The sequence below is a fragment of the Glycine soja genome, chromosome 16 (genome assembly GCF_004193775.1).
Source record: "Glycine soja cultivar W05 chromosome 16, ASM419377v2, whole genome shotgun sequence".
NCBI lineage: Eukaryota > Viridiplantae > Streptophyta > Magnoliopsida > Fabales > Fabaceae > Glycine > Glycine soja.
The window spans coordinates 21328259-21350410 of NC_041017.1; the positions used below are offsets into that span (position 1 = coordinate 21328259).

Consider the following 22152-nt stretch of genomic DNA (forward strand, 5'->3'; position numbering starts at 1 on the left):
ATGGTCTTGTGTCATAGTCATATTTAGACATGTGTGCGGTCCACCCCATTGTGTCACTTTCCATGCATCAGTTTTTTTGGATAAAATTGCCCTCATATAAAAAGGGCAAGGAGACTCTTCGGTGTTGTTGGGGCAACAAACGATATATTTGTGTGATTTCGTTTCAACAACCTTAAAAGTTTGATGCACCTTCATCACATATTGTTTCAGTGCATTTTTGACCGCATCTTTACTGTCAAAATCCATGCCAACATATAATTATTGTCCAACATTAAAAGTCGTTGGCATGTCCAGACCACAAATGTCCTCCTCGTCCGGATGACTCCAATTGATATTATTATAATGCATAGCATCATTCCAAAATGGATTTTGAATTTGTGGTACACCTAATAATTTAAAAAAAATCATGTCAACAAACTACTCCTATTTAGTTACCATTAAATACAATTCTCACAAAAAGATAGATGTATTCAACTAATTTTGTATTTCACAAACATTTACCTTCGCTTGGGTGAACAATTGAAACTGGTTCAACGATGTCCGTGACTTCATCGTCTGTATCAGATATTCCATCATCACTATCATCTTCATCGAAAGACTCTTCAACGTATGAGTTAGATGCAAGGTAATCATCATCATCATCATCTTCATCATCATGTAAATTGCTTATATTTCTTGGTAGTTCCGACTCATGATGAGATACATTACGTCCACATGACGTAACAGAATTTGCAGCATGAAACATCGAACCACCAGCAACATCCTTTTCTACGTACAATTCCAGAACTGACATTTGTTGTTGTTGTTGAAAACTTTCGATCATAGTTTCAACATCTTCGTCATCACAAATTTGCAACGCAACATATTTTCCTGAAACTAAAAATCTACAACTTATAGTAGAAATAATTTCATTATTTTCTAACTTTACCTTATCTCCAATTTTTTTTTCAAAGCATTGAAACTAATTCCGCGTTTAATCTGAATGGCCTTTTTGCTGCCTTCAAATATTACACCATCATTGTCTTCATATACTCTTCCGTTGAAATACAACACTGTAATAATTGAATTCATGATATACCTACATCATCAAAATTAAAAATAATTAATCATAACAATAGTAGTTTTATAATAAATAATTACTCATACTAATTTTATAATAAAAATTCTAATTAAAAAAATTAATTCACTTAAACTTTAGCTTCAAATATTAGTCTAACAAATAAAATCATTACTTCAATTAAATATAAAATATTTATTTGCTTCCTCTATTAAACTTAAACTACACATTCATACTTTATTCTAAAAAAAAGTACTCTAATTAAATAATTTATGAAAAATTCCTCAACTTCAAAAAAATTCCAGACAGACACAAAATGGAAGGGTTATAAATGAAAGGATTACACTTAAAAAAATTTCAGACGGCACATGGCCAACACGCCTAGGCGCCCCAATATTTGTATCTTCGAAGTCGTTTTTCAGTACTAATTAACGAGAACAACTTACTTTACTTAACTCAAATGGCATATATTCGGTAATGAAGGATATATCATATATATACATATGAGAAAATTAGTAGGAAAGTATATTGTCTATATATAGGAGTGGAGGAGACAGACAAATAAGGCATAATTTTTCCTCCATCTCCACTTAATAGTCTCAATGGTTAATTAATTAAATTACATGCACGTATATGTAAGGCAAAAAATACTCGGTGAACAACTAATTTGAAACTTAGTGAGACAAGGAGATAAAAGAAATATATACAATTCAAGTATAATAACTAATATGATATATGTGATAAAAACAAAGAGATACAAAATTAGTGAGTGTTAAAGGATTAATTCAATTATATTTTTTAATTTTCTGCACTAGTGATTGCTTGGAGAGATAAAATATTCACCTATTATTTTTCGAAAACTGGACAAGTATTAGACTTGATCTAGTATAAAATAATCTAAAAATCCAAGTAAACTTCTTTTAAGATTATTAAAAATCAATAAATTACTAATAAATATAGTAACGAAAAATTGTTATTCCCATGTTAGTAAATTTAAATGACGGGACTTTTAAAATTGGTAATATTTTTCTTATTGTTTTTATAATTAAAATTACAATTTCTTTTTGTTAACTTATACTAAATTTTATTACAAGTAAAATAAAACTTCGTACTCAGAACAAACCACAAAATACTTAAGAAATAGCATGTAATTATTTTTTGTCTTAAATTAAATTATATGTCAAATAATACTTCAGACGCAAAAACCATTAACAAGGCTTACAAATAATTACTACTAATATTTTTTAAATTTAAAATGTAATTTACAAAATTAATACACTTAAATTTGAGCTTCAAATTTCATTCTAACCATAATATTTGTTACTTCAAAATAAAAAATTTGTACATCATAAATAAACAAAATGAAAGAAAACTTTAATTAAATAAATATAAAACATCCTTACTATAGAATCAAACTTCAAAACTCTTTCTTCCTCTTTCACAATACTCTCTTCAGTCTCAAATTTATGTAAGTGCAAAGTATGATTGAAGTTTGCTCTATTTAAAGAAATTTTTTAGCAAAAAGCTACGTACGCAAATTTATACACCATTATTAAAGTAACTCTGTATGGTCACCTCCTAGATGCCTAGCTCTTTAAGCTGCCATGCATGCATGTGATTTCTGATTTCCCTATCCAAACAGTGCCCTATTCTCCTCCCTAGCCCTGCATAAAAAAAATTTCAGTGCATGTGAACCCTAGCTGCATCAGATCAGGCTTGAGTCTCATCATTCAACATCACTCTCCAAGCTTCAGTCCCATCAAACCTGTCCACGTGGAGTGGTTTAAAATTATTATCACTACTGTAAAAATAGCTTTTTACAACACGTATCCTACGACGGTTGTACAGAAACTGCCTTAAAAAATAGTACGGTGGCATTTTTGTAATTATTGTTAGTTTTAGAGTATTTTACGACACACATTCTAAGACGGTCATTGAAAACCGCCTTAGAATGTTATATGTAATTAAATTCACTGCGGGTCTTAATAAAAACCCGTCGTAATTGAGAAACAAAAAAAGCAAAATGCGTCCTCCTCCTTCTCCTTTCGCGAACCCTAATTCTTGAACCTTCCTGCCTCCACTCAGCTGACCCTCTCATACTCTCACTCTCATACTCTCTCTTCTCTTTCTCGTAAGGGTTCCCACAGTGCACATAGGAGCTGGTGTTGACGATGAAACGAGAAAGAGCACAAGACGTTTATGAAAAAGCGTGCAATAGCTTTCACTAATTTGGCAAAGAGGCCTCCCATTTGCGGCAATGCAAACGCACCTCCTCTTTCCCTCATTAATTGAAATCGCTGCCCCAGATCGAGCAAGTGAAGAAGCTGCTAGCTATTAGCTATGGCTAGAGGAAAGATCCAAATCAAGAGGATAGAGAACACCACCAAGAAGGCCAACGAGCTCACTGTTCTCTGCGATGCCAAGGTTTCTATTATTATGTTCTCCAGCACTGGAAAACTCCACAAGATCGAGCAATCGTACATTTTTTTTATTCTCTATCTCGTCCAACAAACCCTACCTACCTATCTTCTCTCTTATGTCTTTTTCTTTTTTCAAGAACAAAGCAGTTCTTCGATCAATACCAGATGACTCTAGGAGTTGATATTTGGAACTCTCATTACGAGGTTCTCTCTTTTCTTTTCTTCAGATTTACTTCTGCCTGCTGCTTTGGAAGTTGTAATTGATAATATATTTTATTTTAATTGGTTGATTTGTCCCCCAGAATATGCAAGAGAACTTGAAGAAACTGAAAGAGGTGAATAGGAATCTTCGTAAGGAGTTTAGGTATATATATCTTTCATCACTTCGATCGATATCTTTGGTAATGTTTTATTCTTGATATATATATATATATATATATATATATATATATATATGTGCACATGCACATGTTTTATTTAATTTGTTTACTGCTGGTGTTTGTTCATGGCTTAGGTAGAGAATGGGAGATTGTCTGAATGAGCTGGGCATGGAAGATCTCAGGCTCCTTGAGGAAGGAATGGACAAGGCCACCAAGGTTGTTCGTGAGCGTAAGGTTAGATTAATTATATGTTCCTCTTTTTGCTTTACATGAGCAATCAGGCTAGCTACCCTGTGCATATGCTATTTGAAAACAAGAGTAAAGATCTTAAATTTTGTATATAAAAACTTGTTTGTGCTGTGTCTGCAGCACTTATTTGGTTAGAGATGCATAGCAGCACTTGTTTGTGTCTGCGGCAAACACAAAGGCGCCGCAACAGAGTCTTTGAATTCGTATATTAGTATTTCTGGCATATCTAGTGAAGTCTTTGAATTCTTGCTGGACTTATATGATGTCTTTCAGTTTTTCATTGGCCTTGTATTTTGTCTTAACAGTTGAAATCATTTTTATTTATTAACAAAATTCTAATCTCGAATGAGAATGAAACTAGACAATCAATTATGTATAATTGGTGCATTTAATGAGAAGAACATTTGGGTACTTGGTTGGTGACACGTGAATCTTAAATGTTGATGCAGCTTAGAGAACTAGTACTACAGGATATTGGTACTTATGACTGGCCAGTTGAAGAATGCCACTATTGCTGTCGATGCCTTGTCTGTATGGTAAGTTATAGGATTGAGTTCAAGGATTGTATTCTATAAGTACTTGGTCAGCCATGCCTTGCCTTATTATATTCTATTATAATGGAACTCTTATTATATTCTATTACCACCAAATTATGCAGCAATATCCTTTTAAAAAAAAGGCACGCTAACTCAATGGAAAATAAGTCAATTAAATACAAACTTTCAAATGCCAATAATGCCTTAGTATTGGCTAATGTGATGTTCTATTAGTTTATCATATCATTATTTATTTGATAATTGATATTATGATAATTTGTCACGTTATCATTTAATTGATAAATAAAAATTAATAGAAAACACCAAAAATAAAATTTTGAAAATGTTAGATATAATAAAAAAATTAGGTAATATACTGAAAATGAAATCTATTAGTATATGAAAAACATATTATATCTTGTAGTTTTTAAAGAAAAGAAAATGGAAGAGATGTCAGTAAGGCTTTTCACTTTTAATTCTTGACACCTCCAGTAAGGCTTGACACCTCCAGTAAGACTTTCTGACTCTTGTTATTAAATATAGGAGGATATTGATCTTTCCACAAAAAGGAAAAGAAAATGAAATTAACAGCATATTTTGCACCTTTTACTTTTACTAAAGTACCTATAATAACTGATTACGTAAAGTTCGAAAAAAGTACACATATATACATCTTAGAATATTATACATAAGACCATTGGTGAGAAAGCAATGTGGTTAAAAATTTTACAATTTCGATCAGCTGCTGTTTTTTTTTTTTTATTATTATTAAAAGAAAAATGATACATGAACTACTCTAGTTAATACCCATTGAACACCTAGAAAAAGAAAAAAGTATATAGATTTGATAGATTTTGTGATGTGATGAAAAGAAAGAGAAAAAGAAATAAGAAATATTAATATGGTGTTTAAAATAACAAAGTGTATGTGTATTATTATTTGATTCATGAGGCTTTTCTTCCGATAGATTTAGTGAACATTGACACCGCTGGAATCACTGCTCTAGAGGAATTGCATAAAAGTTTGTCTTCACATGGAAAACAGGTAACTTCTTTTTGTTTTGGACATTAAGATATATGTTGGTTGCTTGAATGGCTCACCTAAAAAAAAATCACAAACTTAATGATGAGTTGTTAGGTGCGTTTCTGTTATTGTATATATATTATTATAAATTATAAATTTATGATAAAAGTATAATATATGGCGTTAACATACAAATTTATTAACATAGAAAATTGAGGTATATGTTACTGATGCATCATATTGTTTATGATAATTCTATTTTAATGAAGATTAATAATTTTTATACTAATTGCTTAATTAATTTCTATAAAATAAAAAGACAAATGAATCTAATGTTTATAAACTTGAGGTACAAAATTGATAGATATTTGGACAATATAGATGGAATCTAGCTGTGACTTAGTGCTCTATATGGTTTCTTATATATTGATTTTAGTTCCCATAGCATATAGTGAGTGCAACTACAACTCTGGATCTGATAACCATTAAAATAAAATGAAGCTATCCCTATAAGGAGCCTTCCTGATCCTTCTTTGCTCTCTAGTCTTTCCCTTTTAGCCAATGCTCACTTTCCTTTAAAAAAATTGATAGAGCTAAAGCATTTGATTCAGCTACCTTCATAATCCATCCACTTCTATATATACTTGTACCATCTTAAATTTCCGCTTGAAGTTTTGTTTTACAAAAAAGCTTGACTTTTCCAGTCTTAAATGCGGATAACAATTTGGTGCAATTTGGCTATTCAGGTTAGCTTCCTCCTCAAGATGCTGCCTTAGACGTAATCACTGAGGTAAGAGGGCCTTGTGAGAGTCCTTTCTTGATCACCCTTTAGTATTCCTGAAGATTTAGAAATAATAGAACAATAAGTATCTACTAATAATTGAGTGGTATATCTACCAAGTGGAAGTGTGAGGATTGATCAGTTTGAACTTTTGAAGATTTCAGTCATATTAGAGTGCTTAGGAAGCCAAAAAAAAAATCAAATTCCATGCATAACTAGAGTTATTGGATACTTTTTTATATGATGCATCTACTTGCTTTTAAGAAAATATCTTTTCTATCTTATGTTCTGGACTATAAATAAACATCTTTTCTGCTGGATATGTTACAATTTCTGAATTTTCATAATACATTTCTGAATTTTCACAATTTCTGAATTTTTATAATGACTTGTCAAATCTCAAGACGCAAGAACACAGTGTTTTCAATTTAAAAGTAGCTTTAAATTAATTTAAAAATTTTGATCTAACGATTCATATAAATTCAAACTTCCTTTACATAGATAGATATATTAGATAGATTCAAATGAGTTAATTATTTTTCATAACTAATGATAATAATTTTATATCACTAGTTAGCAACTCTAATTGATTCGTGTTATACACAAGTAAATAGTATTCATGAATATTTTAAATATATAAATATTTTTTAAATTTATAGTAGGAATTATTTATAATTAATTTTTTAATTATTGATTGTAAAGTATAATATTTTTAATCATTAATTATTGTTGTCAATTACAGATATATAATTTATTAAAGTATATGGTAAAATATAGTTTTTAAAATACAATAAATGGGAGAAATAAAAAACATTTTAGAAAAGAATGTTAATTTCTCATTCTTTAAAACTCAGTACATAATGAGTTTTGCTTTTATTTTGTTAACATAAAACATAAATCTATATTAATATTTAAGATAAATAATATTTTCAATCCTCGTGAAGGAGAAACGGGTTACTGGTGTACTAGAAAACAATAGAAATAATAAAAATTAAAAAATGTTTAACAAGTTAACAAAATCAGAGGATTTGCACATGCAGGTTAACAAAATCAGTGCTAGTTGATTTTGTTGCGGTGTCCAATTTTTAATACAAAGATAATTATACCATTAACTAATTAGAATTTCTCTTAGATATAATTTTTAAAATAATTATCATAAAAATTAATATACTCTTATTATGTATACCAACTAGCACTGATTTTTTAATATCTCCAACAGATTTTTTCATATAAAAAAGTTATTACTATATATAACAATGTATGATTTTATTAGTTCATTCTAGTTAAATTCTTTTTTGGTTGTTTATTGATTTATATATGTGATGTAATTGCAGGGTACTCAAAGATTTTTGCAACGCTTGGAGTTGTATGCAAGTGTTGTGATGGGGTTGGAGGCGCCTGCACTAGTAAATGGACAGAATCTTGCAATAACCTACAATGTTTTCCTTGGAAATCACACTGTACTAAGCAACATCAAATATTTTATGCTAATTAAACATATAAATATAAATATACACAACATTTCAATGTAATTAGCATCTGTAGCTGTATTTTTAGCTTTTTGTAGGTTGCTATGATTAGATTTTTGAAACTGAACCCTTTTTGGATGTTATGGTTAAAACTGAGTTATTATCGGAGTCCACTGCTTTCCATGTTCAGTCCCTTGATTCAGTTCATATGAATTTTTAAGATAATTATGATTATTAAACACATACTAATAGTTGAAACTGGTTGACAATGATTCAGCACATATGGTTATTTGTGGTAAACCTGTTTATTGTACTGCTCCATCTAAAATTTCGTATAACATTCAAAGACGGTTAATAACAAATAACCGTCTTTGAAAGACACAACATTTAAAGACGGTTATTAGCAAATAACCGTCTTTAAATGTCTATTTTGACACAGCTTTCAAAGACAGTTATTTGTTTGATTGTAAAGTCTGACATACCTTTCAAAGACGGTTATTAGTTAATAACCGTCTTTGAATGTCTATTCTGACACACAGTTCAAAGACAGTTATTAGCAAATAACCGTCTTTGAATGTAAACTCTGATACAATATACAAAGACGGTTATTAACTAATAACCATCTTTGAATGTCTATTCTGACACACAGTTCAAAGACGGTTATTAACAAATAACCGTCTTTGAATGTAAACTTTGACATAGCATACAAAGACGGTTATTAGTTAATAACCGTCTTTGAAAGGTTCCTACATTTAAAGACGGTTATTATAATAACTTTCATAAAAACTAATTTTGTTTTAACGACGTTTTAAACAATGACGGTTGATAACTGTCGTTAAATACACTTATTAACCGTCATAAAAAGCCTTTTTTTTAGTAGTTAAGGAGATTTTCACCTTTTAAGTGATTAACTTAAGTACATAGAAAACTGTATGTTTGATTTATGGAAAAAAAGTGTAAGAAGAAAAAAATAAGGAAGGAAAAGGAATAGAAAATATATAAATGATTTTTTTTTCAAATTGTATGATAAGGAAGAAATAAAAGATAAGAAAATTAGTATTGTTCTCTTCTTGTATAGTTGTATAGAAAGAAGAATAAAAAATGTGTTTAAAATTATAAAACAATTTAAAACAAAAAAGATAAAAAAATTGAGAAAAAATTGTTTAATTTGTGCATGAAAGACTACATTTTTTCTGTTTTCCATCTTCTATGTTTGAACAGAATAATTTTTTAGTTTGATTCCCACAAAAATGTTTTCAGTCTTCTAAATAAAAAGCTAAACCATGAAAAAGATAATGAGCCTCACCTTTTTCGTTATTTGCCTTTTCCTGCTTCCACATTTTGGGAAAACAAACACTAACAACAACTAATAAATCAACTTAACTTTTGGTGGTTGATTTTCCAATTTGCAACTGCAAACGTAATAACGTAATAGGAGAGAGAACTTCATATTGCCCCTATCCCACCAGCTCCAAAGGCGGGACTGCCCACGTAGGCATGTCCCGCTAGGAGAAATGGCGGTATGCACTGTGTACACATTTTCTCACTCCTACTTAGCCTATCCCGCCAGAAGGAATGGCGGTACCCCTTGCCTGTCCCGCTGCTGCGACTGGCGGTACCCACTATCCCGCCATTGGCACTGGCGGTTCAAGCTTCCCGCCAGTGTCAATGGTGGCACCCATGTAAGAAACAGACCCCCTCTGCAATTTGTTATAAATGAGACCCCCTTCCGTAAATTGTTTCTAAAAGAAACCCTATAAAGTAAATTTGCCTTATAGGTCATATGTTAAGTTGTATGAAAATATGGGAAAAAAAGAAGCTTTTGCAATCTTTTTATAGCTATTTTTTTAAAATTTATATTTTTAATCCTTAATCTAAATTTTAATGGGTCAAAAGTCTACATTTACTAAATAATAATATTAACTGATGTAACAGTGTGAAATTTATAGTCTAATAACTTATCATATTATTAACAAGTATGATATGACAATACTCAACTATATTTTGTAGCTAGTGTTTTTTAATTTATTATCAACTAATTTTATATTATCAACTATTCTAATCTTTGATAATCTCAATAAAAAAAGTTTCTTTCTCAATTTTAAAATAATTTTCGTCTTAGATTATTCTAAAAATTTGACACTTTCTATAATAACATATGTGTAGGTTCAAATATACCCAACCTTAATATCAAGTAAAAAGTAACAGATTCAAAATTTACAAATATAAAAAATAGATAAGTTTTTTATAACGACGGATTCTAAATATTTTTATATTATTGAAGACGAAAAATATATTTTAACTTTTTATAATTAAAAGTGCCAGCACACATGACTTGTTAATGTTAAATGTCTTATACAACATTTAGGAAATTTGTATAGGTTTTAAAAACAAAAAAAATAACATGTGTAATTTTCTTAAACTTCAAGGGAGACATGTGTAATTTAATCAAATAATAAATAGATAAAAAAGAATAATAACTTTACAAAATTAACCTTATATAATAATTAATTCATTTATAGATTTTGTTATTCATCATTAATTAATATTATAAGGGATATAAGTGAAAAAAAGAGACTTAATATTATAATGGAAACATAAAATGATAACTATTTTAAAATAATTTTTTTTACACAACAATTATAATGGGATGAAAGAATTAATTCATTTCCTAAAATATCCTTTACATTAATTACATAAGACAAAAAAAGGTTGATAAAAATAAAACTAATTAAATAAAAGACATATTAAAGATATTATTATTAAATATTAGAAAAATAAAAATTTACTTATATTTAAATTCAACATTCATTATTTTTTTTTTCATATTTCAGTACTCCGAAGGCAGTATTAATTAATACTATGTGTCTATTGATTGATCATTCTAATGCCATTATTGTTGGGAGTTGGGTTTGAGACAAGACATAGTATTAATGTGTATATAGATTGAACACTCTAATGACATCATTTTTGCAAGTGAGAAATTTTAGTTTATAAACTCAGCTCAAGGATTTATTTTTTGTTTCAATTCAATTAAAACGCTGGATTTTCATCCACGCTTTTTATATGTAAATTTGAAATTTTTGATGTAATAAATATATTAATTAATCTAACAACATTAAAATACTGAGTTGTGGTTTATACTACAAAAGCTAGCAATGAATACTAAGTAGAACCTGTAGAAGTTTAGAATATCAGGATACTGAGTTGTGGTTTATACTACAAAAGCTAGCAACATAACATTTGTTTAACTTAGAGATTTTTTTGTTGGATTATCTATTTTATCTGATTAGTTAAGATGAAAAGCCTAGCTCCTAATTAAATTTTTAATTTCCATACAATAACTTGAAAATAAAATATCATAAGCAAGTTTTTATTTGTGCAAAAAAAGACCTAGTGAATTTGTGTGTGACTATTTAATCCTCCTTCTAATGATTAACTGATTCACTTCAAAATATAATTTTATATGAAATTGTCACATTTTATATGCATTTCTTCACCCAATAAGCTTGAGCCACGTTAATGAGTTTCACATAACATTTTCAATCAAAATTACATTATACTTATATAATCATGATTTCATTGTGAACAAAACATAGCTATATATATTTCGTTCAAACAAGAAATGGTTTATTCCCTGGTAGAATAAATTAAAGGTGTCGTGCTTTTTTTTTTTTTAATTTTATGAGCAAAACATTTAATTGCCAAGAAGCCAAAGCACAAGATGTCCAGAGGCTAATAAGTAATACAAGCTATAAATTAAAGCTGATACACAACAGCAAAATCCCCTATATATATATCAACTTATCTATATATATCAACTTATCTATCATATTTCTTCAAAGGTTGAACCCGATGAGAAATGAAAGCTTCAGGCCGTGTGCCTAAATATTAAACAGCTTGAGCAGCAACATGTTTGCACTAGATAGAGGCATCATTCAACAAGATAAGGCACTTAACAGTTATAAAACGAGCGGCAGCTATCAGCTATATATGTCTGCAATAATACAAGCATGTGATGTGTTGGTATATAATGGTTATTAATCATTAGAATTTATGTTTGGACACTTTTCAAAAAGTGATAAAAAGTGTATGTTACTAGGTTTTAAGCTTTAATTATTAGATTGTTTATTTAAAAATGACTAGCTTAACGCTTTAAACACATCATCCTCTTACTTATATACCCTTTAATTTGTTTGTTTCTAACCCACAAATGTGAGATTTAATTTATTCTCCAACACTCTCATTCCTTCAATCTCTAGCTTAAGCAACCAAGCTTCTTTTATTTATTATCTGGATTTGTACCTACTCCTTTTTTAAAGTTTCAGAGGTCTCAAATCTATTTTTTTATTTAATTTTTTAAGCTTGACATACATATATATATATATATATATATATATATATATATTTATTTATTTATTGAGCCTTCTTTTGCCCGTCCGTAATTTTTTTCTTCACTATTTTGGGCTTATCTTAGATATGTTTGAACATTGAACCCTTGTTTAAATGTGAAAAAGTGAATGTGTTAGCGAGCTTTCAACTTAAGTGGTTTGTATGTTTAAATTAAAATACATTTAAACTTTGAACTAATATATGATTATCTTACTTTTGCATCCTTTAATTTCCTAAGCCACCACTATGCAACTTATTATATATCCAACAGTTATCTCTTAAATATGCCTGTCTCATTATTTTTGGAGAGTTAAGTTACAAAAAGATAATAATCGTAAGAATTCTTCATGCAACGGACAACTTATCTTTGACTAAACCAATAAATTGAATAGATCAGTATGCTTATGATTCTTGATCATTACAAAGATAAGTTATTATCAGCAAATATTGCAGTAACATAATCACTAAACATTGCAATAACATGATTAAGCAAGCAACTATATAGACACCAGTCCCCTATCTTCTGCCTCTACAATCCAAATTGCTCAAATTGATCAAAGTAAAGGGCTTCTGAAAATTCTTTTGCAAAAAACAAACTCTTGTTGACCTTGAATGTGTTCCACCAAATGACATGCTATACATTGGTGTCAAAATAATTTGTTGCCTCTTTGTTCCAAAATCATACACCTCATAAAATTCTGACTGTAAAAATTCGTTTTTAAACTCATTCTCCATAAAAAAACAGGAGTCCTAATTCCTCCTTTGCCTATCAATTGAATGGTTTCAGCTGTGATAGCCTTTCAGCAAGAGCAGTAAATCAGAAAACAATGTTTACTCCCAATAAAAATATCCCAATACAAACAATGTTTACTCGCAACACAATTAGGAATTTACATTAGTCGTCTAAGGCTTATTTATAATTGTTAGGCTTCTTAACTGAGTAGCTAACAATAGAATCAACTAACTAAAACATTTTTACCAATGGCATCAACCCCTACCCTTTCTTAACAGTTGCTTTTTACAACTGACAAGGTCAGCCTCTGGTATAGTTATAGTTGTATGGGGCGTTATCCTTGTTATGATTGTCTTTTCCCTAAAAGCAACAGTTATGGACTCACGCAAATGCGAGATTATACAATATAGTTGTCTTGCCATTGAAGCAGCATTAAGACAGGATGCAAATGTCAATTAATGCTCTGTTTTGGTTTTTAGCAGAACATCTGTAATATGTATACGAACATGGTCATGAAGTTGAAATTCAATGATCAACCAACATTATTTGGACGTCTCGCATTTTTGTTGACATGTACAAATTTGGTTAATCAGTTTCAATGTGACAGACTACTATCAGGTATCATTATTCAAGATGGAATACAATTTTATTTTATTTTTTACTGAATACTGACATGCAAAACATGAATCAAGAGCCATAGATCCCAACTAGGTTGGCACCTAAGACTCTCTCAATCAAATTCCGCATGCCTCTTTATTAAAAAAATAAAAATTTGAAGTACGTGAAAGGAGGATAATAGCCATCCTGAAGAAACAAGGATTACAACAATTAAGAAAATCCATAATTGGACAAGCCCTATCCTAGCAAACTGCTCAGAAAGAAAAGTAGGGATGCACCATAAGAAACCATGTGAGTTAATACCAAAATTAGCCAACTTGTCCACGCATTGATTCCCCTCCCTAAAGATGTGAAAAGTAACGAAGTCCATTTCATGTGTCAGCAGCAAACAATTCTTAAAGCGATTGCGTAATTGCCAAGGGACAATATGAAGGGATTTGAAAGAAGCAACCACCAAAGAGGAGTCACACTCTAACCATAACTTCCTTCAACCTTTCTCAAAATCTGTTTTAATGGCAATCATGGCCACACTGAAACAAAATAAAATTACAATGAAAGACAATCAAACCAAAAAGTTCCTTGAAACAGAGATTTTACATTACATGGTAAACATCAATACTAAATATCCTACACATCTAGCAATCCATAAAGCTTTCATCCAAGATTGCACTTTTGAAGCTAATCAGCCATAAACAGAAAACTTTGTGCTACAATTCAGAATACAAATATTAATGGTGATAGAGAAAAGTTAAAGACTGAATTTCAGTAATAAACTAAATGAAACTGAAAATGTAGCTAGCCATTGCAAAAAAGTACATAAATCTAAGCATTATTAAAGAGGTTTAAATTTTGCAGGAAGTTATTTGAAAACAACAAAAAATTCTCTAAACAGAACACGCCATCTATAATTTCTTTGCAATAAGAAAAATAATCATTAGTCAAAGCATGAACTAAAGAAATAGAAGAGTTGGTTTTACGAAAGCCAATATGTGTGTTGGAGAGACATAGGAGAGATAATGAAGTAAGCCACTACTTCATGAGTTAGCATTGACATTGTTGTTGAAGATTAGATAAAAGATAGAAGAGAGCAAATATATTTTCGAAGGATGCATATCTGTTATTCATTTGCTCTTTAAATAGAGCTAGAGTCAAATATACAGAACAGAAAATTCCTTATTTTTAGGCATGACTAGTATGATAAAAAAAACAGAATCATAATTCCTAAAGAATATATCCTAAGCAACAAACAATTTTAAAAATTAGCTAAAACATCCACGTATGCAGCTATTGTAGGCACAATTTCAACAAATCTTCTCCTTGCCTCAATAGTTGCAGACACCTAGTTTATTTCTTAAAGCTTCAAATCTAGCTTTTGGAAGAGCTTTTGTTAAGATATCTGCACTTTGATCTTCAGTTCTGCAGTAAATTAGTTTGACTTCACCTTCTCTCTGTGCTTCCCTTAAAAAAAAACAACTTGATCTTGAAATGCTTAGTCCTGCCATGAAAAACAAGATTATTTGAAATGAAAATAGCTACTTGATTATCAACAAGAATTTGTGTAGGCTCCTTTTATTCCATATGTAAATCAGCAAGTATACGCCTTAGCCAAATAACTTGATTCACAGTTGTAGTGGCTGCCACATATTCTGCCTCAATTGTGCTTTGAGCCACTATGTCTTGCTTTATTGAACTCCAAGAAAACATACCCAAACCAAAGCTGAAACAATAACCTGTTGTACTTTTCATATCATCATCAATGAATTGTGGAATTTCTGGTGGTTGCTTTTTTATTGACTCCTCCCAACTCCATTGTTTTTCTTCCATGAACTTGAAATCTCTACTTACAAGAATTTTTCCATTTTGTGGTTGAAAAATTCTATAAGCTTTGGAAGTATTGTTGTATCCAATAAAAACTCCTGGTTCTACCTTCTTGTCCAACTTGTCTTTTTTAACTTGTGGTACAAAAGAAAAATAAAGACAACAAATTTTTTTCAGATTTTGCAAATCTGGTCTGTAACCAAACTAGCCTTCAAATGGAGTTTTTTTATTCAGCACTCTGGATGGTAATCTATTAAGCAAAAATACTGTAGTGCTTGCAGTCTCTGCCCACAGCTTCTTTGGCAACTCCTTTTCATACAACATACACCTTGTCATCTCCATGATACTTCTATTTTTTCTCTCACTTACACCATTCTATTGTGGGGTGTACGGTACAGTGAGTTGGTGCTCTATGCCAGCTTCTTCACAAAATTTGTGAAATGTGTCATTTGCATATTCCTTCCCATTATCCGATCTTATTGTGCGTAACCTGCAACCACTTTGATTCTCCACCAATACTTTATGTTTCCAAAATATGTTAGCTACCTCAGTCTTGGATTTTAAGAAATAAATCCAACAAAATCTGGAATAATCATTAATAAATGTAATATAATATCTATTACCATTTAAAGATGTTGTTCTTTGAGGTCCTCCGACATCTGTATGTACTAATTACAATTTTTGTGTTGCTCTCCACGTTGTTTGGGAAAATGGTAATCTAATTTGCTTGCCATATTGACAAGCTACACAATCAAACAGCTTGTCTTCAAGCAACGACACACCTTTCACCAAGGCGTGTTTTTGCATGTATAGAAGTCCCGTAAGATGGAAATGTCCAAGCCTTTTGTGCCATAATTCAATGTTGTTGCAGGTGCTTGAAAAAGCTATTTGCTCCTCCTCCATTAGATTTAGAGCATAGCTTTTGGTCCTTATTTCCACCTTAAACACATTTTTGCCTTCTGCATCCTTAATCAAGCACCATTTGCCTTCAAATATAACTTTGAAGTCCTTTTCAACTAGCTGCGCCACACTAAGCAAATTCTGGTCAATGTCAGGCACATATAAGACATCATAGATATGTTTCAAACCTGTTAAACTTTCTATAGTAACAGTTCCTTTTCCTTTGGCTGAGATGAAATCACCATTTCCAATTTTTACTTTGGAAACAATGGTTTTGTCAAGCTCTTTAAAAAGCGTTTGGTCGTTCGTCATATGATTTGTACAACTGCTGTCTATTAACCATGAATCACTGGAACTATTGCTTGTAGCAAAACATGTTGCAACAAAGAGTTGCTTTTCTTCTTCTTGCTCCATGGACACCTTTTCCTCCTCCGGTGACTTGCAAATCCGCTCTACATGGCCTAACTTACCACATTTTTTGAACTTGATGTTAGGCCTCCACCAACATTTTTTTTAGAGTGGTTTGTTTTTTTGCAGTGTGGACAAGGCGGAAAAGTATCATTTTGTTGCTTGTTGGAGCTTTCAGCTGGTTTCTTGTTCTTCCATTTGTTGTTCTTCTTATTTTGCCTCCTCCTGAGTTTTGTGCTTTTATATGAAAAACACCTTGTACTGGCTCCTCATGTCTCATCATTCTCCTCTGTTCCTGTACCTGTAAAGCATTTACCAATTCTCCAATGGTGATATTTGACAAGTCTTTTAACTCCTCTAATGCTGGTATTTTAGATTCATATTTTTCAAGTATAGTAACAAGTATTTTTTGCACTATCCTTTTGTCAGGAAAATCCTTACTGAGGAGATGTACCTTGTTTGCAATGCTCAACAGTTTGTCAGCATAACTTTTGATAGTTTCTGTCTTCTTCATGCTCTGCATCTCAAATTATCTAGCCAAGTTAAGTGCCTTCATACCTTTGGTTCGCTCACTACCTTGATACTCTGATTTGAGGTAGTCCCAAATGTCCTTCGCAGAATTCAAATTCATAATTCCGGTAAATATGATTTTTGAAACTAAAGAGAAAAGACAAGCTTTGGCCTTGACCTTTCTTGTCTTGCTCTCTTTGTGATTCTTCAGCTGAGCCACTGTAGGATTTTCAGGCAGTGGCCAAACTGCATAGTCTTCTTCTATTGGTTCCCAAAGATCTAGTGCTTCAAGATGAGTAGTCATCCTTGCAGCCCATAGGTCGTACTGCTCACCATCAAAAACTGGTGGTGGTATTATGTGTGTTGTGTTTACTTCCATTATAGTTTCTCTCAACTCATAGATCCCTCAAGATGATGACTCTTGATACCAATTTGTTGTTGAAGATTAAATAAAAGATAGAGGAGAGCAGATATATTTTCGAAAGATGCATAGCTGTTATTCATTTGCTCTTTAAATAGAGCTAGAGTCAAATATACAAAACAGAAAATCCCTTATTTTTAGGCATTACTAAAACAGTTTCTAGTATGATAAAAAACAAAATCATAACTCCTAAATAATATATCCTAAGCAACAAACAATTTTAAAATTTAAAAAATTAGCTAAAACATCCACGTATGCAACTATTGTAGGCACAATTTCAACAGACATGAATAAAGAATTAAAAAAGTATATTCTAGCAATTAGATTCATGCTTTTAGAAAAAGGCATTCCCCTTATCATCAAAAGTTATTGATTTATTTAACTAAAGCAGAGAAATAAAAACTATGAAGTTCATAGAAAGAAGTTATCAGTATTAGGTACCTGGCTACTAACCTGTGAGCCACCTATGGCACTTCCCCATATTTACTTCCATTGTTACAAGTATATAGTCTGTTAGTCTGTTCAAGAATCTCATATAAGCAATTCTCCATGGTTGCCAAAGTAGTATTGTCCCCAATAAGCACCAAAAGCCTGTGAAGAATCCAAACCCCAAGCTCATGTATAATGCTCCATAGAAAATTGAATTGTCATCTTCACCATCAATTGCTAGTCCTTGAGGCTTTGCTATTGTCTCATCTCCAGGACAACTTTTGTTAAGTTGCTCACCACAAAGACCAAGATTTCCTCCAAAAGTAGAGGCATCAAAGGTTTAATTTGCAACTGTCTTCCCCAGGGGATTCTTCCAATCAGATTGTTGTTTGATAAGTCTAACACAGAAAGACGATCAATTTTGGAAAGAGTAGAAGGAATTTTGCCAGAGAAATGATTTCTTGATAAGTCGAAAAATTCTAACAAATTTAAATTCCCAATCTCGTCAGGAATTTCTCCATTTAAGTTGTTTCTTGATAAATTCAAAGAAACTAATCCAAGTAAATACCCAAATCCTGTCGGTATTTCACCTGTTAAGTTATTACTTGAGAGATCAATGCTCATTTAAAGATACTCAGGATTGAAAAACACATGGCCTTTCCACATCAATAACATCTTAGAGTCATAATAGCCTTCTACAATTTCAGATCTGTTTACTGTTCTTTCCATCATTGCAGTAAAATTCCTCATACATGTTGGAATTCTTCAGGACAAATGATTCCTTGAAAGATCTAAGAGATGAATTTGCATCAAATAGCAGAGATGAACAGGAACACTTCCAAAGAAGCGATTTACTCTCAAGCTTAAGATTTCCAATTGTTGTAGACTTTTTCCAATCCATGATGGTATTGTACCAGACAACAAATTTTCACCCACATCTAACATATATAAACTTGTGCAGTTCTTCAATGTGAATGGTAGCTTTCCGGTTAAACTGTTGTTTCGTAAGGCCAAAGCTCCCAAATTAACAAGAGTACCCAAGGACTGTGGAAGCTTCCCTGACAGTTTATTATCACTTAGATCAAGATATTCTAATGAACTTAGATGTTCCCAACAGTCAGGCAGCTGTTCCATTATTTGACAAATCCAATTTGCCGATTTTTGTGGTTGCACTTTTTCTGCACAAGAATGGATTTAAATCTGAAATCTTATTTTTGGAAAGATCCAATATGTAAGCTTGTGATAAAAAAGCAGGAATTTCACCTTCAAGTTGATTTGAATTTAGAATTATAAATCTATCAACATCAGTAAGCTTGATTGGTAGATTTGGAATTGTACCTTTGAGACTGTTGCTAGACATGTTCAACTCGCTTATAGACTGTAACTTGTTCCAAAACCAATCTGGTACAAAGTCATCAATCTCAGCATCAGAAATATCTAGAAAGCTTAACTGACTTTGAGTCTGGAGCCAACTTGGGAAACTAGGTCCCAACTTGCAAGAACCTAGTCCCAAACGAAACATTTGGAAAGATGGAATCCAGGAAGTAGCAAACTTTAGAGACAATGAGTTGTCTGTTAAGTCTAATTCCATCAATTTGGACAAATTTGTGAGATGCAATTCGTTGATATCACCCTCCAAATAATTCTTCTCTAGGTGAAGACTCTCCAACTGATACAACAAACGAATGCTTTTTGGTATTTCACCCGTTAATTTATTATTGGAAAGATCTAATCTCCTCAAAGATGACAAAATTAAAGAATTTTGAATAAAGCTATAAATTTTCCCACTCAAGTTGTTACTGCTAATGTCTAATTCCTGTAATGTGCATATATTTCCAAGAGAAGCTGGAATCTCACCTTGCAGTTTGTTAGAGGAAAGGGTTAGAACTTCAAGAGAGTTCATTACTTTCCCAAATCCATCTGGAATGGGACCTTCTAACAGGTTATGATCAAGAGAAAGTGCATGAAGATTGGTGGTGAAGTTGGAAATCCAGTGAAATATAGCCAATGATTTCAATAGATTAGAGGAGAGATCAAGGGTGACAAGAGAAGATGAAGACTTTTTTATGGAAGTAGATGGAACAAGAAAACTTTTATCAGTAAAACCGCACTCTTCGAGATAAAGTTCTTGTATGGTGGAGCTGAAGTTGAAATTTCCTAAAATTATTGATGATGTCAGGTCATTAACAGCGAGATCAAGGACCACAAGGGAGGGAGAGTTTGGATAGTGAGGAGACAACAAATCAATATTATTACCACGAAGACGAAGCTCTTGGAGATTATGACTATAGTTGAACAACAATTGGAATGTTGATGATGTCAGCATATTATCAGAGAGGTCAAGGATGGAAAGAGAAGTGGAAAGGTTGGAATGAGAACGAAACAACGATGAATATCATGATCTGAAAAACTACAACGAACTAGTCTCAGCTCTCTTAAGTATGGAATAAGCAATCATTTGTTACCAGTGACCAGAGGAGCCAAGATTTGGCATTGAATCAAGGCCAAAATTTGTTAAGGAAGAGAGAGAAGATAGCCACTTTGCATCGTTAACCATAAGATCAAAACTGCCAGCAAGTCTAAGAGTATGCAAGATAGGAAGATTCCCAACATGGAAAGGGATTGCTTTGGAAAGTGAAGTAAACCCAAGATCAAGATACCTCAACAGTGAGAGATTTCCAATTTGATAAGGGATTTCTCCATGGAGATCATAATTTCCCTTTAAATCTAGATATCGTAAACATGTAAGCTTCCCTAGCTGAGAAGGGATTGGTCCCTGGAGAGAATTTACTTTAAGATCAAGATACTCCAACTTTGAGAGATTTCCTATTTCACTAGGAATCTCCCCATCAAAATTCATATATGATAGATTCAGAAATCTTAAGCTTCTGAAAGAGCCCAGGTGTTCAGGGAGTTTACTTTTATTGGAATCATAATTCGAACTGGGATCCAAATATTCCATATTTTGCAAGTAAATCAAAGAAGTGAGATCGATTAGACCTGTCAAAAAATGCGTATTCGAACCGTGAAGATCGAGTATTTGTAGGTGACCTGTTTCATTGTTGCATTCAATGCCTCTCCAATTGCGGCAACTTTGTTACTGTCATCATCCCTCCATGTGAACAGCATGCTAGAGTGATCTATGATGAGGCCTTGTTTGAAGTCTCCTTCTCTATGCATTTCACATGTGAACTCTGTGCTGGCCAGTTGAATCCAATAACGGATACTAACACTGCAAACAAAATTTTGAGAAAGGGACTGCCCATTACAATTTTCTAGATATGTAATTTCTGCTAGCTATATATGCTATAAACTCTGATAAGAGTAGAAGAACAACACAAAATTTATTTAAGCTAATAAAGTATTTGTCATTCAGTAGGTTTAAATCATAACTGACTCCAATTAATTTGATACAAGATTTCTCTTATATTTTAACCTTTAATTTATTTAAAATTATGAGTTCCTTATTTTTCAATTAATTAGTCCTTATAAAAGCAACTCATACACATTTTACTTTAATGATTTAATTTTAAGAAACTTTTCAAAGACACACACTTTTATAGTTTTTATTTTCACTTATTTTTCAATTAAAATTTAAGTTTAATTATTTTGATTGAGACTAGAAAATACATTTTTTTAATTATAAATAAAACATAATTTAAAATTACTTAACATAATACGTAGATCTTTTCTATTGGTAAAAAAACAATAATATCATATAAAATAAACAACTTGTTAGGTAGCAATATATGCTCCAATATTTTATTATGTCATGTGATAAGTGAGTAAAACTAAGATTGAATTTTGTTATATTTATCTACGGTATGTAATGGAGGAAGTTAAATGTTGGGTGCAAAAGAGCATTTCCATTATGAGTGTTTGGCCGAACTTTTACTTTTAGGAGAAGAAGAGTTAATAATAAGCTTGGACAAATACTATCTAAGTATTACTAACATAGAAAATAATATTGTATGTAATTTACAGAAAGATAATTTTATGTATATATTT

General features: G+C 31.4%; 1 protein-coding gene, 1 long non-coding RNA gene and 1 pseudogene across 4 annotated transcripts; 2 read left to right on the forward strand and 1 right to left on the reverse strand.

Moving 5' to 3' along the window:
- Positions 1-3397: 3397 nt before the first annotated feature.
- Positions 3398-5224, forward strand: LOC114389853 (annotated as a pseudogene).
- Positions 5225-5611: 387 nt separating this feature from the next.
- On the forward strand, positions 5612-7975 carry LOC114389041. The gene is made up of 2 exons (XR_003661688.1): positions 5612-5686; positions 7781-7975. It is a non-coding gene; the product is annotated as an uncharacterized LOC114389041 (long non-coding RNA).
- A 5692-nt stretch (positions 7976-13667) lies between these two features.
- LOC114389722 (receptor-like protein EIX1) lies at positions 13668-21449 on the reverse strand. 3 transcript variants are annotated; one of them, XR_003661801.1, is made up of 2 exons: positions 21196-21449; positions 13668-14188 (listed from the first exon to the last, which is right to left on the reverse strand). XR_003661801.1 is itself a non-coding variant. In XM_028350463.1 (2 exons), exon 1 carries the CDS (start codon positions 20468-20470, stop codon positions 19262-19264), a length of 1209 nt encoding a protein of 402 aa, XP_028206264.1. In that variant the 5' UTR covers positions 20471-21138; the 3' UTR covers positions 13668-14188; positions 18169-19261. The 3 variants fall into 3 exon arrangements, 1 of the variants encoding a protein (XP_028206264.1); XR_003661800.1 differs by having other exon boundaries at positions 21145-21443; XM_028350463.1 differs by lacking the exon at positions 21196-21449 and adding an exon at positions 18169-21138.
- Positions 21450-22152: the final 703 nt, after the last annotated feature.

Bases quoted from the DNA above. Each gene is read 5' to 3' on its own strand.
- LOC114389722 (XM_028350463.1), bottom strand. From the start codon at position 20,470: ATGCTGACATCATCAACATTCCAATTGTTGTTCAACTATAGTCATAAT.